The 17,347-nt window shown below is 46.0% G+C and overlaps 1 protein-coding gene across 3 annotated transcripts in view; it reads right to left on the reverse strand.

The window, feature by feature from the left end:
• Nucleotides 1-17,347, reverse strand: part of large1 (LARGE xylosyl- and glucuronyltransferase 1) — a 292,835-nt gene that overhangs the window by 77,542 nt on the left and 197,946 nt on the right. For all 3 annotated transcript variants that reach the window (XR_008725023.1, XM_055650357.1, XM_055650358.1), the window contains exons 7-8: nt 16,984-17,088; nt 1,672-1,784 (exon numbers count right to left, since the gene is read on the reverse strand). Coding sequence is in view for 2 of the 3 variants with exons in the window: in XM_055650357.1 (XP_055506332.1) it covers nt 1,672-1,784; nt 16,984-17,088 (218 nt within the window). In the remaining variant the exon portion in view is untranslated. The remainder of the gene's footprint in view (nt 1-1,671; nt 1,785-16,983; nt 17,089-17,347) is intronic.

The raw sequence follows: 17,347 nt of genomic DNA on the forward strand, positions 1-17,347 counted from the left end.
TTTCTTCAGGATCTCATGTACCTGCCATGCTCCAAATACGTACAGATTTGTAGGGTAAAATTGTAAATTGTCCCAAGCATGTAGGATGATGCTCGTGTACGGGGTGATTGCTGGTCGGCGCGGACTCAGTGGGCTGAAGGGCATGTTTCTCTAAAGTCTAAAGTTTGTAAAGTCTAAACTAGCTAGGTGATTCCACCCGGTAGTTAAGGCTTGACTGGATAAAGGCACAGACTTCCTTCGCCGATTAGGTTATATTTTCGTTTACTTTTGAGACACAGCGCGGAAACAGGCCCTTCGGCCCAGCAAATCCACACCGACCAGCGACCCCCGCACATTAACACTATCCTACATACACTGGGGACAATTTACACTTACACCAAGCCAATTTACCTACAAACCTGTACGTCTTTGGAGTGTGGAAGGAAACTGAAGATCTTGGAGAAAACACACGTGCTCACGGGGAAAACGTACAAACTCTGCACAGACAGCACCCGTAGCCAGGATCGAACCCGGGTCTCCGGTGCTACAAAGCGGCAACTCTACCGCTGCGCCACTGTGCCGCCCACAGGTTTTTCCAAGGACAATTTTGTATTATTGAGTCGGTATCGACTAGTCGAGGCCCAGATGGTCTCCTTTGCAACTGACTGGTTTGTATTGGATGCTGGATTTTTTTCCCCATACTCCAATATTTTCTTCAGTATATTTATGTAAATTTTACATTCCACAATTTTCTACTCGTAGAACCTTGATGCAGGACCATCGTTCGGGGCTAGTCATTTAAAACTGAGGGGCAGACAAACAGAATCTCTGAAATGCTCTATCCCAGAGTTCCTTAGGTCTAGGGGCAGAATTAGGCCAATCGGCCCATCAAGTCTACTTTGACATTCAATCATGGCTGGTCTACCTTTCCCTCTCAACCCCATTCTCCTGCCTTCTCTCCACAACCCCCGACACCCTTACTAATCAAGGATCTGTCTTAAATAACATCCATTGACGTGGCCACCACAGCCGTCTGTGACAATGAATTCCACAATCTAACTAAAGAGAGGGTTGTGGAGGCTGAATCATTGGTGGTGGTTGAGGATGAAGAAACTAAACGTTTGAAAGATGAGAGAAGACGAGGAGAGCTGGCAGAAAGGGGGAATTCCAGGCCGGGGTAGATCAGCCATGATCCGACTGAATGGCGGGACATGCTTGAGGGGCTGAGTGGCCTCCTCCTGCTCCTACTTTCGTGCGTTAAATAAGAATGAACACCATCCATTCCATGGTCATTCTCAATGAGGCAATCAGGTTTCAATAACCTCCGCTACCTTCTGCCACATAAAAGGTGCATAGTACACGGATAAATTCATGAAGCAAATGGTTCCCCAAAAATCAACACAAAATGTCTGAATGTTAGCAGCTTTTAAAACAATGAGTTGAAAAAACCTGCTCTGTCCATTATGGTGTAATCTAGTGCAAATCTCTGTACTTCACAGTGTGGGCAAGTTGTCCCAAGGGTCAGTTTCCACCCTGACTGTATGACTGTATGCTGCAAGGAGGTAAAAAATTAATAACTTCAAACGAGAGAAGCATGAGCAGGAATAGACCATTCTGCAGCCGAGTTTCCACAGTTACATATAAAAACAATGCATCCGAGACTAAGCTAATACTAGGGGCAAGGGCAGGTACCTGATCAGCAAGTGAAGTGGACAACATGTTCATCAATTCGCGCTCTGCTGTCAGACGCCACATCTGTTCCCATTTCATCTTCCTCAGCTTGTCCAACAGTAGCAGGATAACACCTAGCAGAGGTAAAGGAAACGTTGTGAAGAAGCCAATACACAAAGATTGCAAACAAACATCAATTCCACACACACGCTCACTAAAGTCATCAGCCTGGGATCTGAATTCACTGAGACACAAAGAATGGCGGATGTTGGAATCTTTAGCACAGCACGAGATGCTGGAGGAACCCAGTGGGTCAGGCTGCATCTACAGAGGGAATGGACTGTGTGTTTTGACCTGGATTTCACAAGGTTGGGCCGGTTGGACATGATACCCTGCTGACAGCCTTCCCCAATCTCTGAATCATACAGTGTGGAAAGAACGCCCTTCGGCCCAACTTGCCCAGACCAGCCAACATGTCCCAGCTACACTAGTCCCACCTGCCCGCATTCGGTCCACATCCCTCCAAACTTGTCCTATCCATGTACCCCGTCTAACTGCCTCTGCTTCTTAAATGATAGTCCCTGCCTCAACTACCTCCTCTGACAGCTTGTTCCATACCCCACCACCCTTTGTCTGAAAAAGTTACCCCTCAGATTCTTATTAAATCTTTTCCCCTTGACCTTAAACCTATGTCATGTGGTCCTCAATTCACCTACTCTGGGCAAAAGACTTTGTGAATCTGCCCAATCTATTCCTCTCATGACCCTCTATAACACATATGATCCATATGATCATCCCAACTCACCCATCACAGTCGTTTACAGAATAATTTCACTTCCCTTATTCATCTGCAAAGGGTCCCGGGCCTGGAGTGTTAACTCTTCAGTTTACAGTTTAGTTTATTGTCACGTGTACCGAGGTACACTGAAAAGCTTTTGTTGCGTGCTATCCAGTCAGCGGAAAGACAATACATGATTATAATCGAGCCATTTTGATCGTATATTGTATTTCCACTGACAGTGCCTTTCCTACCTCCAAGAGACACTGTCTGACCTGCTGAGCGTTTTCAACTTTTACTGTTTATATCCAGTCTCTGCAGTTCTTTGGTTTTCAATCCCAGGGGCAACCTCCTTACCTCCCCACATGCCACTGATTAGACCTTTAATGCAAATTATTTTCATTTGTCTCTCACTAAAGTGCCCCATTGAACTAGATAGCCACAAACAAGTTATCCTAACAGCCAAAACTGTGATTTCTCATTGCTCGTTGAGGGCAATCAAATAAAAATATGCCAATTAATCTTGACTTTGGTCTAAAATTTGTCCTCCTGATTCAAAGGAACCAAATCATGTTTCAGCTTATTGAATTTCAATATAGCCTGTCAGTTCCTATTAGCCCCTTTTCAATAAAATTCCGTCAGATTAAATTGGTTTCCATTGTGCTGCACACATTTCCAATGCACCAAACCAATATCTACTCAGACCCATTGTACTGTATCTAAATCAGATTCAATCCCATTACAGAATGGGTCGGGCCCTCATCAGGAAAGTTGTAAGGGTGGTGAAGATGCTGAATAGTGAAAGGCCTGGATAGAGTGGATGTGGAGAGAATGTTTCCACTAATGGGAGAGTCTAGGACTAGAGGTCATAGCCTCAGAATTACAGAACACCCCTTTAGGAAGGAGATGAGGTGGAATTTATTCAGTCAGAGGGTGGCGAATCTGTGGAGTTCTTTGCCACGGAAGGCTGTGGAGGGCAAGTCAATGGATATTTTTGAGGCGGAGATAGATAGATTCTTGATTAGTACAGGTGTCGTGGGGTACGGGGAGAAGGCAGGAGAATGGGGTTAGGAGGGAGAGATAGATCAGCCATGATTGAATGGCGGAGTAGACTTGATGGGCTGAATGGCCTAACACTGCTCCTATCACTTAAGACCTTATGAGGCTGGTGGTGTTCCATTGCAGGCTTGTACCCTTGGCAGAGTTGAGACCTCAGAACCTCAGACCATTAGGTCGATGAACTAAAGCATATCAGGACGAATTTCAGCATTGGAAATGATAGAAAGACCTTGAGTTCCGATACTAGTTTAGAGATACAGTGAAGAAACAGGCCCTTCAGCCCATTGAGTCTGTGCCAACCAGCAATCCCCACACACTAATAATATCCTGCACACACCAGGAACAATTTGATATCAATCCAATTAGCCTACAAACCTGTATGTCTTTGGAGTGTGGGAGGAAACCGAAGGACCCCACGCAGGTCATGGGGAGAACGTACAAACTCTGTACAGACTGCACCCGTAGTCAGGATTGAACGGGTTCTGGCGCTGTAAGGCAGCAACTCTACCGCTGCACCACCATGCACAACCTCACGGCATCTCAGCTATCTTTGCTCTAATGCCCAAAATTTGTAAGCTGGTGTGTACACAGCAATAATTACTATGGAATAATTACCAGAAATACCTTGGCACAGTGGCGCAGCTGGTATAGCTGCTGCCTCACAGCGCCAGAGACCCAGGTTCGATCCTGACCTCTGGTGGTATCCGAATGGAGCTTGCACGTTCTTCCTGTGGGTGCTCCAGCTTCCTCCCACATCCAAGCGATGTGCAGGTTAGTAGGTTAACTGATCTCTGTAAATTGCATCTGGTGTGGATGAGAAAGTAGGATAGCATAGAACTAGTGTGAATGGGCCAGGGTGGACTCAGGGGGCTGAGTGGCCTGTTTGTAAGCTGTATCTCTACACTAAACTGAAAACCTATCGCTAGTGACTGTGGATGAGGGCAAAATACAAACTCTGCACAAACAGCACCCGTAGCCAGGATCGAACCCGGGTCTCCGGTGCTACAAAGCGGCAACTCTACCGCTGCGCCACTGTGCCGCCCACAGGTTTTTCCAAGGACAATTTTGTATTATTGAGTCGGTATCGACTAGTCTAGGCCCAGATGGTCTCCTTTGCAACTGACTGGTTTGTATTGGATGCTGGATTTTTTTTCCATACTCCAATATTTTCTTCAGCATATTTATGTAAATTTTACATTCCACAATTTTCTACTTGTGGATTGTGGATGAGGGCAAAATTGTTTTGAAAACTTCTTTGTAAAGTCCCTTACGATTCACTTAAGAGAATGGGCAGTTTAGCCAACTTATCCAATGCAAGGACAAATGCTTCTGAGAATGTACGTGTCCCATAGCTAGAGTGTGCAGGGTTGCACAGTGGCGCAGCGATAGAGGTGGCACAGTGGTGCTGCTTACAGCACCAGTGACCCGGGTTCAACCCGGATTACTGGTGCCTCTGGATGGAGGTTATAAGTTCTCCCCGTGACCGCATGACTTTTCTCCGAGATCTTCGGTTTCCTCCAACACTCCAAAAGATTTACAAATTTTCAGGTTAATTGGCTTGGTATCAACGTAAAATTTTCCCTAGTCTGTGTCGGATAGTGTCAATGTGCGGAAATTGCTGGCCGGCACGGAGTCGGTGGGTGGGCCGATGTCCCTGTTTCGGCGCTGTACCTCGAAACTAAACTACACTAATGGTTCCGCATTATGGAAAAGCTTTCCAAGAGAGCATTGCAACAGTAAAATTAAAAACTTGGTTTGGACATTGGAGCCGAGAGAGCATGCTGCAAATCACAAATGTCTCTAATCCTGATAATAACCTGCATCACAGTACAGGACAACTAATGAATCCAAACCAATCTATTCATTTCAACCACCCAGAGTGATCAGTGAAAGAATTTAGAGTCATAGTCATACAGCACGGAAACTGACCCTTCGGCCCAACTTGTCTATGAGACCAAGATTAGTTTAGTTTAGTTTATTGTCAAGAGTACAGAGGTACAGTGAAAAGCTTTTGTTTTTGCCCCATCTGGATTAGGTGCCCCATCTAAGCAAGTCCCACATCTCGTCCATATCCCTCTAAACCTTTCCTATCCAAGTACCTGTCCAAGTGTATTTTAAATATTGTTATTGCACCTGCCTCAAATACCTTCTCTAGCAGCTTATTCCATATATCAATGGTTCAAAGGTTCTTTATAGAAAATAGGTGCAGGAATAGGCCCTTCGAGCCTGCACCGCCATTCGATATGATCATGGCTGGTCATCCAACTCAGTATCCCATCCCTGCCTTCTCTCCATACCCCCTGATCCCTTTAGCCACAAGGGCCACATCTAACTCCCTCTTAAATATAGCCAATGAACTAGCCTCAACTACCTTCTGCGGCAGAGAATTCCACAGATTCACCACTCTCTGTGTAAAAAATGATTTTCTCATCTCGGTCCTAAAAGACTTCCCTCTTATCCTTAAACTGTGACCCCTAGTTCTGGACTTCCCCAACATCGGGAATTATTGTCACATATGCACTGCACAGTGAAATACTTTTTGCATAGATTGCAAAACATGCCATATTTTGGCGCCCTTTACGGTCTCTGAGGGGATAGGTTGCCCCTCAGGTTCCTATCAAATCTTTCTCCTCTTACCTCCTCTGGTTCTTGATTCCCTAGTTCCCTGGATCCCCTTCAGGATGTAAGCCTTTTTACGAATGTCAGATAAAATTTTAATTTGATCAATATATCTAAAGAGCACTTGCAGTTTTACAACATTACTTATTCCTCATATTTGCACCTGATATAATCCTGTTTACAATCTTCAAGTACAAGGCTTCATGCTTTATTGCTTTCCGTCGTCGAGTGAATGAGGGCACGACACTTCAAATAATCACTGCTTTGCTGTAATTTAAGGCCACTATTGTTTTACAATCACGTCTTTTATCTCTCATGTTCTGCTGTTTTTATTAGAACTGAAAGTCGAGTTAATACACCAAGAGTGATCCATGTCCTCCAGAGATGCTGCCTGACCCGCTGAGTTACTCCAGCGCTTTGTGTTTTTAGTTTTTGTTTTAGAGATACGGGCCCAGAGAGAAACAGACCCATCGGCCCACCGGGTCCGCACATTCACACCATCCTACACACACTAGGGACAATTTACATTTATACCAAGCCAGTTAACCTACAAACCTGTACGTCTTTGGAGTGTGGGAGGAAAGGGAAGATCTCCCACGCAGGTCACGGGGTGAACGTACAAACTCCTTACGGACAACAACTGTGGTCGGGATCGAAACCGGGTCTCTGCCGCTGTAAGCGCTGCAAGGCAACAACTCTACCGCTGTACCACCGTGCCGCACAACATTTCAGCACCTGTAGTTCTTTGTGTCTCCAAATGCCTTGCTTGATGTACCAATTAATGAACGGGCAAAGATGGAAGCCACATTCTCCTACCTTTGCCCCATAACCCCTGACACATCTACACTGTGTATGCAGGTCCGACAGCTGATAAAACCGATTGGACAGCATGGTCCGCCCCCATTGCACAGAGCCCGTGTAAAACTCCCGCCTGCCAAACTGAAGACAGAAGGCTGCCTTCCCCAGAGGACTCTGCAGCCGACTGGCTGGTGAAGGGCCAGTGGCAGGCACCTCGGGTGCCGGAGTGGAGAACTCTGGACATCACCGTGACAACGGGGCCTCTTCTACACCCAAGTCTATTCAAACTAACAGCCAACAGAAGTGGGAAAGAGCGGGGATGTTAACCTTTACATCTCCTGGGAGGAGCAGAGGAGAAACATGAAAGTAGCGCTTTAAACACATATGCCTTTCGTCAGTGTGTGCTGCAGATTAATGGAGCTACCAGTGTTGGAAGGAACTGCAGATGCTGGTTTCAACTCAAGATAAGACACAAAAAGCTGGAGTAACTCGTCGGGACAGGCAGCATCTCTGGACTGATGAAACGGGTGACGTTTTGGGTCGAGACTCCTTCTTCAGACTGGAGAAGGGTCTCGACCCGAAACGCCCCCCATTCCTTCTTTCCAGAGATGCTGCCTGTACCGTTGAGTTACTCTAGCTTTTTGTGTCTATTAAAGGAGCTAATCCTTGAGTTGCCATTGCTTGCCAATAGTGAAAAGATCCAGTATCTCCCACCCTGTCTCTCCAAACCGTGTTCTTGTATTCTTAGCTCCCTGGCCCAGTTCCAGTCTCCAGTGACATGTATACAATCCCTTTGGCTCACCACACATCCCATCCATTGCTAAACTGGTGGAGCTTCAATAGCTCATTCCTTGTTGCATCGTTCCTTTGAGTGCGGAGGGACTGCCGTCATTTACAACCAGGTTAACCAAAGCATGCATTGTTTACACTGTTAAAGCTCCCGTAGCTTATAACAAGGCTTACTGCGGCACAGAGGCGCAGCTGCTACAGCTGATGCCTCACTATGTCAGTGACCCTGGTTCGATCCTGACCTCAGCTGCTGTCTGTGTGAAGTTTGCACGTTCTCCCTGTGACCATGTGAATTTCCTCCGGGTGATAAGACAATAGACAATAGGTGCAGGAGTTTCGGCCAGCACCGCCATTCAATGTGATCATGACTGATCATCCCCAATCAGTACTCCGCTCCTGCCTTCTCCCCATATCCCCTGACTCTGCTATCTTTAAGAGCCCTATCTAGCTCTCTATTGAAAGTATCCAGAGAACCGGCCTCCACCGCCCTCGGAGGCAGAAAATTCCACAACTGTCTCTGTGAAAAAGTGTTTCCTCGTCTCCGTTCTAAATGGTTTACCCCTTATTCTTACTGTGGCCCCTGATTCTGGACTCCCCCAACATCGGGAACATATTTCCTGCATCTGGGTTCCTATCCAAACCCTTAATAATCATATGTTTCAATAAGATTTCCTCTCATCCTAAATTCCAGAGTATACAAGCCTCTGGGTGCTCTGTTTCCTCCCACATTCCAAAGACATGTGGGTTTGTAAGCTAACTGGCCTGTGTAAAAATTGCCCTAGGTGTGTAGAGAGTGGATAAGAATGTGGTATACAACTTAATGTTGTATGTTATAATGCTGAGGCTCTATAAGGCGCTGCTAAGGCTGCATTTGAAATATTGTGAGCAATTTTGGGCACTATATCTGAGGAAGGATGTGCTGGCTCTGGAAAGGGTCCAGAGGAGATTTACAAGAATAATCCCAGGAATGAGCAGGCTATAATGAGCATTTGTCAGCACAGGGCCTGTACTTGCTGGAGTTTAGAAGAATGAGGGGGGACCTCATTCCACTAGTTGGACAGTCTAGGACTAGAGGTCATAGCCTCAGAATTAAAGGTCGTTCTTTTAGGAAGGAGATGGGGAGAAATGTCTTTAGTCAGAAGGTGGTGAATCTGTGGAATTCTTTGCCACTGAATGCTGTGGAGGCCGAGTCAGTGGATATTTTTAATGCAGATATAGATCGATTCGTGATTGGTACAGGTGTCAAAGGTTATGGGGAAAAGGCAGGAGAATGGGGTTAGGAGGGAGAGATAGATCAGCCATGATTGAATGACTACTCTGACTTGATGGGCCGAATGGCCTAATTCTACTCCTATTCCTTATGACCTTATCTAGTGTGAATGACCTTATGACCTTAACTAGTGTGAATGTGTGTTCAGTGGTCGGTGTGGACCCCGGTGTTCTGAAGGGCCTGTTTCCGTGATGTGCCTCCGAACCAAAGACTTTGGATTCTGGATTCAAACATCTTCTTTAACGTGCAGCTGCGAGGGTTGATTTGATTGATTGTGCTCTCGTTTAACATTTTACACCTTTGAAGCTCTCCGAGCTACTCCCAGAGAACTCTGATTGCAAAAAAATCATTTGATCTGTGACTCGACTGCAACTGAGTAAACTCGTGAGCTCAAGGCATGGCTGCAGGCAGCTGTGAAACCTCAGCCTTTAGATTGTCCCCAAATTACAGCCAGCACCACTCCAAGGCGCTTGCTGAAAATGGCAGAAGCTTATCCAGGCTTCAGCGAGCAAGGCAGGGCCTCGGCTGATGCACGTCAGGAGAAAGGGCGAGACTTTATGGTGATAGTGACGGAGTTTGGCTTTGGCAGCAAAGGGCTGCAATTATGTCGGAAGGACCTGCTGATGCTGGTTTAAACCGAAGATAGGAAACAAAATGCTGGAGTAACTCAGGCAGCATCACTGGGGAGAGGGAATGGGTGTTGTTTCGGGTTGAGGCCCTTCTTCTGCCAGGTGCCTTTTGCCGTAAAGGAAAATAACCCCACATTGATCCGAGGGGTAAAACAAAAGCGTGGGTAAAGGTGTGGGTTTAGTTTAGAGACACAGTGTAGAAAAAGGCCCTTTGGCCCACCAAGGCCGCACCTGTACACCAGTTCTATCCTGCACACTGGGGGGCTATAACTAAAAACCATACTCCAAATGCGGCCTCACCAACATCTTGTTCATCGATGGCATTATGTCCCAACATCCACACTCCAATTCCCTGACTGAAGAAGGCCAACTTGCCACTACCCCATCTACCAGCGACTCAATTTTCAGGGAACTATGTCCAAGTAACATCTAAATCTCTCTGCTCCACAAAACCCCCAGGGCCCTACCGTTCAGTGTGAAGGTCCTGCCCTGGTTTGACTTCCCAAAGTGCAGCACCTCAGTCTTATCAGAATTAAACTCCATTTGTCATTCCTCTGCCCATTTGCCCAGCTGATCAAGATCCCGCTGGAATTCTTAATACCACCTTCTCTGTCGAAAGCTATCTTCACCGACTTACTGACATATCCAATTAAGTTTGGATCAACACCTGAGACAAAAGCACTATCGACAGAGATAGCTGGCATAAGCAAGGGCGCTGCGGTGACTGTGAATTAAAGTGCCGATGAGCTGGTTCTCCACTTGTATAGAGCGGCCGTCAGGAAGATCAGTTGCACATAGTTACTGGGCATTCTGACTGCACCACACCATTGTGCAAATGGAAACATGTGAACTATATCCAGCAAATCAACCAGGATCTGGTGCATGAGGAAGAATATTTCATTCCACCACTTAATTTACCGTGGCATATTTTCTCTCAGATGCTGTAAGCACTACACCATCCTCTACCCCAACAATTATCCCGACCACTCATATACATTAGCATTAACTTACAGAACCACCTCTCCCACCCAGAGACAGGGAGAATGTGCAGACCACACACTGACAGAGCCGGATGCCCGAATCGAACCCAGGATCCTGGAGCTGTGAGGCCTGCTGCCCCACCTTCAGTGCCACTTTGCCACTTACAATATTGTCATTGTCATAGAGTGATACAGTGTGGAAGCAGGCCCTTCGGCCCAACTTGCCCACACTGGCCAACATGTCCCAGCTACACTAGTCCCACCTGCCCGCGTTTGCTCCATATCCCTCCAAACCTGTCCTAGCCATGTACCTGTCTAACTGTTTCTTAAATGTTGGGATAGCCCCTGCCTCAACTACCTCCTCTGTCAGCTTTTTCCATACACCTGAGGGGGAATCTTATAGAAACTTACAAAATTCTTAAGGGGTTGGACAGGCTAGAAGCAGGAAGATTATTCCCAATGTTGGGGGGATCCAGAACTAGGGGTCACAGTTTAAGGATAAGAGGGAGGTCTTTAAGGACCGTGATGAGAAAATCATTTTTTACACAGTGGTGAATCTCTGGAATTCTCTACCACAGAAGGTAGTGATTGGCTATTGGCTATATTTAAGAGGGAGTTAGATGTGGCCCTTGTGGCTAAAGGGATCAGGGGGTATGGACAGTAGACAGGGATGGGATACTGAGTTGGATGATCAGCGATGATCATATTGAATGGCGGTGCAGACTCGAAGGGCCGAATGGCCTACACCTGCACCTATTTTCTATGTTTCTATGTTTCTATGTTTACCCACCACCCCTTTGTGTGGAAAAAGTTACCCCTCAGATTCCTATTAAATCTTTTCCCCTTCACCTTAAACCTATGTCCTCTGGTCTCGATTCACCTACTCTGGCCAAGAGAGTCTGTGCATGTACCCGATCTATTCCTCTCGTGGGAATTGTATGGGGAAAAAAATTAAAGACACGCCACCCTCGACAGAACTGGAATGGGGGATTTTAGTTTTAGAGGAAACTCAAAGGGAATTCTTCCCCTCCTGAAAAAATAAATCTTCAAAGAGTAAGAAAACAGCAATGATTGGATGTCTTGTTCTATTTAAGACTTTATTCTTTATCCTTTGATCCCCTTAACGAACAAAGTCACGGTGAGATGATTCACTGGCTACTCCAGCGGCCTACTAATTATACTCCCTTTATTTTCCCACGCATTAATCCACCCACGTAAAGACCTCGTTTCCTTCATTCACCTCCGCTCTTTCCATTTACTGATCCTTCCTTTGATTAAGAAATTCTATCCGATGTTGCTCATCGGCTTTATTTTCCCCATGCTTCACTGGAACTCTGTCTGCGCAGGATAACGTGCCCTCTTTCCAACCTAACAACATCCCTAGATCTCAAAAAAAAAAAACACCCACTAATGGTCCTTTATGAAAAAGACAGAAACAAGACATTCGGAAGAAAAAAAAACAAAATCCTCATCTTTCCAAAGCCATCCACTCTCCGACTTAGACTTTCATGATGTTGTAAGTCTATAACCATCTATCAGGAATGATCTATTGGCTCAATGCTTGATGTGCATCTCATTGTTTACTGCCTGTTGTTGCATCTGGTGAATAGAAATTGCAGTTATTTTCTTTTCTGTACTCTTCCCCTACCTGTAAACTAAAAGCAGCAGCTTGATGACACTACGTATCAGCAGCAGTCTCTACAGTTGCAGCAGCTCTTAAATGCCAATTAATCTCCTTTTGCCATTTCTATCACACTGGTTATGGCACCTGCTGAGGCCATTCAGCCCATTGGGAGCTTGCCGGCTCCCAGCAGGGCAATCCCATCATTTCCATTCCTCCATTCTTTTTCCCTGTGACTTATGCCCTGATAACGTGGAGATACAACTAACTGCAGATGCTGGTTTACAAAAAAAAACCCACAAAGATCTGGAGTAACTCGTTGAGGACGGGTAGGCGGTGGGTGCCGGAGGTCGGACATGCCCGCCGAGAACAAAGGGGGACCTGGCGAAGAGGAAATGCAGAGAGGGAGAACAAAGGGGGGACCACTGAGAAGTAAGGGAGGCCACAAATGGATTGTGTTAAAAATGGTTTGTGTTAAAATGGAATACATGGAACTTTGTCGGAGCTCTTTATGTGGCAACAAAGAATATCACTGTGGCTTGTCACATGTGATAATAAAGTATCATTCATTCATTCATTCATTTTTTCATAACTCAGTGAGTAAAACAGCATCCCCTGAGGCCCTTCATCAGACTCAGCACTTTCCCTTGGTCCAGGGGCGGAAAACCCGGGGGGGGGCCAGAGGGGACACGTCCCCCCCATGTTTTGAGAGGAGACATCCCCGCCAGGTTAACCTGCCTGGGCTTGCGGGAAATATGGCAGCACTGGTAACCGGTCAGTCCAGACGGGGCTGTTGTTAACCCGGTGAAACAGGCAGAGTTGAGCTGCATTTAGCGCTGGTTTGAGCCTCCGAAGCCTCGCGCGCATGTGTGAGTGTGCGCATGCGCGCGCGGCCGCCAAAAAATTGTGTCCCCCGTCCGCTCCATGTTTTGATAGTGAGTTCCGTTCTTGCCTTGGTCTACTGAGGCCTACGGGATCTCCTAGTTGCTAACCATTTCAACTCACCTTCCCATTCTCATTCCCATTCCCACACTGACCTTTCTGCCCACTTCTGTCCACCATTGCCAGAGTGAGGTCACATGCAAATTGGAGGAGCAGCACCTCATATTTTGCTTGGGTAGCTTACAACCCAGCGGTATGAACGTTAAGTTCTCTACTTTTAAGTAACGTCTGCCAACACTCCCTTCCCTCCCCACTTGTCCCTTCCTCCACCCTAGTGGTTTAACCAGTTCCACAGTTGACCACATTGTATTCCTCTAGAGATCACACCTTCTCTAGCCAACAATTGGCCTACCAGGGCACCACCCTGCCCGATAGTCATTTGCTGCTGGCCCTGTTTTGAATTGAATTGAATTGAATTGAATTGAATGTATTTATCATTCAGACCTTTCGGTCTGAACGAAATTTTGTTGCCAAGCAGTCATACATATAATAAAAAAAGACAAAAACACACAATAAACACAAATTTAACATCCACTACTGAGTTCACCAGGCACCTCCTCACTGTGATGGAAGGCAAAAGCCTTAAGTCTTTGTCTCTTCCCTCCTTGTTCTCCCTCTTTACTCCTAGTCTTTACTCGGCACCAGCCTTCCCCCCAACCCCCTGAACCTCAGTCTGAAGAAGAGCCTCAACCCGAAACATCACCTATCCTTTTTCTCCAGCGATGCTTCCTAACCCACTGAGTTACTCCAGCACTTTGTGTCTATTTTTGGTATAAACCACCATCTGCACAGTCCGTCCATTCTACATATGAAGGCAGCCAGCTTGTTCTACTATATCAATGCCAGTAAGAAGTACACGCTGAGTTTACCATTGTATGGGTAAAATCAACATCTTGAAGGATTGGGTCTGAAGAAGGGCCTCAACCCGAAACCTCACCTATTCCTTTTCTCCAGGGATGCTGGATAAATGTTTGTGTTAAAATGGAATTGTACTTGCCATAGAGGGAGTACAGAGAAGGTTCACCAGACTGATTCCTGGGATGTCAGGACTTTCATATGAAGAAAGACTGGATAGACTCGGTTTGTACTTGCTAGAATTTAGAAGATTGAGGGGGGATCTTATAGAAACTTACAAAATTCTTTAAGGGGTTGGACAGGCTAGGTGCAGGAAAATTGTTCCCGATGTTGGGGAAGTCCAGAACAAGGGGTCACAGCTTAAGGATAAGGGGGAAATCTTTTAGGACCGAGATGAGGAAAGCTTTTTTCACACAGAGAGTGGTGAATCTCTGGAATTCTCTGCCGCAGAAGGTAGTTGAGGCCAGTTCATTGGCAATATTTAAGAGGGAGTTAAATGTGGCCCTTGTGGCTAAAGGGATCAGGGGGTATGGAGAGAAGGCAGGTACAGGATACTGAGTTGGATGATCAGCCATGATCATATTGAATGGTGGTGCAGGCTCGAAGGGCCAAATGGCCTACTCCTGCACCTATTTTCTATGTTTCTATGTTTCTATGCTGTCTGTCCCGCTGAGTTACTCCAGCTTCTTCTGTCTATCTTCGGTATAAACCAGCATCTGCAGTTCCTTCCGACACTATTCCAAATGTTGTTGAGTGGAGAGATCAAGTGGACAGAGGGAGAGATTCGGGATGTGCTGAAAACCTCCTTGAAAAGGTGTTGCATCCCACTGCCTCTTCAGAAGTATTGAAATGGACTCATGTCTTGACAAGTGTAGTTTGGTGTGGATATGGCTTATGGGCATGTCATTTAAGTGTGTGACTTACTGTTCGTATTGGAGGGCCTTGCTTGACGCTGGCAGAGTTGGTTGGTTGTGCATGAGTGCTCTCTCAATGCATTTCATTTAATGCACGGTGGTCTCAATTAATTGCCTCTGCGAGTTTCTCCGGGTCTCATAACCACACATTTTCTGCTCCGCCAATTCTTTCTTTTATTCACTCCCTTCTGACCACTGTGGCTGTCAGAACCTTTAGTCAGATTGAGTTTATTCTTAAACTCTTTTCCTTGACCTTTTTACTTTTCATTCGACAACCTTCTCAAAATGCATCTCCTGCCAAAAGCATTCCACGTAACGCTAAGTGGCGACCAACCTTGGACACTTTTGTGTCAGAAAGGCCGCATAAATTTCAGCTGTTGCAGGGCGATGCTGGCTTTAGTGTTTCACACACACCATTGCGATCAGACTTAAAATGGAACTCCCTCGTGCTTGCCAGGTGAACACAAAAGAGTCCAGGGCACTTTTGTTAACAACGGCAGAGAGCTCGCTCGCTACAATGTCCTGGAAAATACTATCCCCTAAGCAACATTACCACAGAGCACATTATCCAGCAATTTATCACGCTGCATCTTGTGGGAGTTCACTGCTTGCATTTGCTTCCAAGCTTCTGATTATAGGCTTATAAGCTATTCATCAACAAGCCATTTTTCATTTGTTCTTTTAAACTGCCAAAGAGGAAACTAGGATAATAATTATTAAGTCCAATATTGATTTTCTAAAATTAGCACAGTCTGAAGTTTGAACTAGATTTCCAGTTAATGTTAAAGAAACAGTTCCCTCAAATACATAAATTAATTTCAAGTTCATTTATTCAATGAGAAGTGGCTCCCTCTTGCTAATGGCAATCATCGGTATTCCTCATTTTAAGACCATTGGTTACAAATTCAGGAACCGTTCAGCAGGCTGCCTTTGATAAATAAGGTAATGCTGGAATCTTGCATAGAACAAAGTGCTGGAGTAAGTCAGCGGGCCAGGCAGCAGCTCTGGAGGACATGGATAGGTGAGTTGTCGAGTCGTGACCCTTCTTCACACATATTGTAATGGGGCAGAAAATGCTGGAAAAGAAGTGGAAGCGGTACAAAGTCGGGTAAGTGATAGGTGGATAGTCACAAAGTGTTAGAGTAACCAGGCGGTTCAGCCAGCATCTCTGGCTAGGTGAAAGAGGATGGGTGTTGTTTCAGGTCGGGACCCTTCTTCAGACCAACCCAAAACGTCGCCCATCTTTTTCCTCCAGAGATAATGCCTGACCCGCTGAGTTACTCCAGCACTTTGTATCTATCTTTGGTATAGACCAACAACTGGAATTTTTTTTTCTACCAGTGATAGGTGGATACAGGTGAAGGGGGCATTTTATTGGTAGATATGTGTTCAAAAGCTAAAGGAGACAAAAGGGTGATGAAAAGTAACTAAAGGAGACAAAGAGAAAAAAAAGGTTTGATACAAGGAAGAGTGAAATGAAGAGCCGGAGAGAGGGATATAGGTGCCTCTGGCTTTACATTTCACTCTTCTCTCTTTATCAATGCCATTTGGTTCCTGGTCTATTTGTCTCCTTTCGTCCCCGTTTGTCTCCATTTCATCTCTAGCCTTTGTTCACCCATCTGCCAACCCCCCCCCCCCCCCCCCCCCCCCCCCCCCCCCCCCCCCCCCCCCCCCCCACATCACCTGTATCCACCTATCACTTGCCAGTCTTTGTCTCACCCCACCTCTCTTTTCCAGTTTTCTCTCTCCCCTACTACAACCAGTCTGAAGAAGGTTCCCAACACAAAACGCCGTCTCTCTATCCCCTCCAGAGATGCTGCCTGACCCGCTGAGTTACTCCAGCACTTTGTGTTCTACCCTTGATGACGTATTGGATTAAAGGGGGGGGGGGGGGGGGGGGGGGGGGTGGTAGATTAGTTAAAACTGCAGTTTCTGCTGCTAAAAATCCTGCAAAATAAATAAATCCACATACATGAGATGTGTCATTAGCTTCAGTTGGGGAAGGGTTGGGAAGATGCCAAGCACCTTACAATAAAGGGAGCAAGCATTAACTGATTTAGAAGCTGATGCAATATGTACCTGTATTGTAGCCTCGACTCAACGCTGGCCAAGGTCTGTGATTCTTCCACAGGTTCCCAAGGTACCAGTCGCTCTGGTTCTCCACCAAGCCAAGGACTTGCTGTCCTGTGAACAAGAGATTGCGGAAACATTACCCTGCTGCATATAACATAAGGCATCTGCAAAACTGTGATCAACCATCTCTTTATCTCACACAAGGTCACATTTGTGTTATCCCACTGCATGCAAAGGCTCTTTTATAAGTTAGTTCATAAGTACATAAGTATTGGGTGCAGAATTAGGCCATTCAGCCCATCGAGTCAACTCCGCCATTTAATCATGGCTGATCTCTTTAACTCTCAACCCCATTATCCTGCCTTTTCAT

The sequence above is a fragment of the Leucoraja erinacea genome, chromosome 19 (assembly GCF_028641065.1).
Source record: "Leucoraja erinacea ecotype New England chromosome 19, Leri_hhj_1, whole genome shotgun sequence".
NCBI classification, from domain to species: domain Eukaryota; kingdom Metazoa; phylum Chordata; class Chondrichthyes; order Rajiformes; family Rajidae; genus Leucoraja; species Leucoraja erinaceus.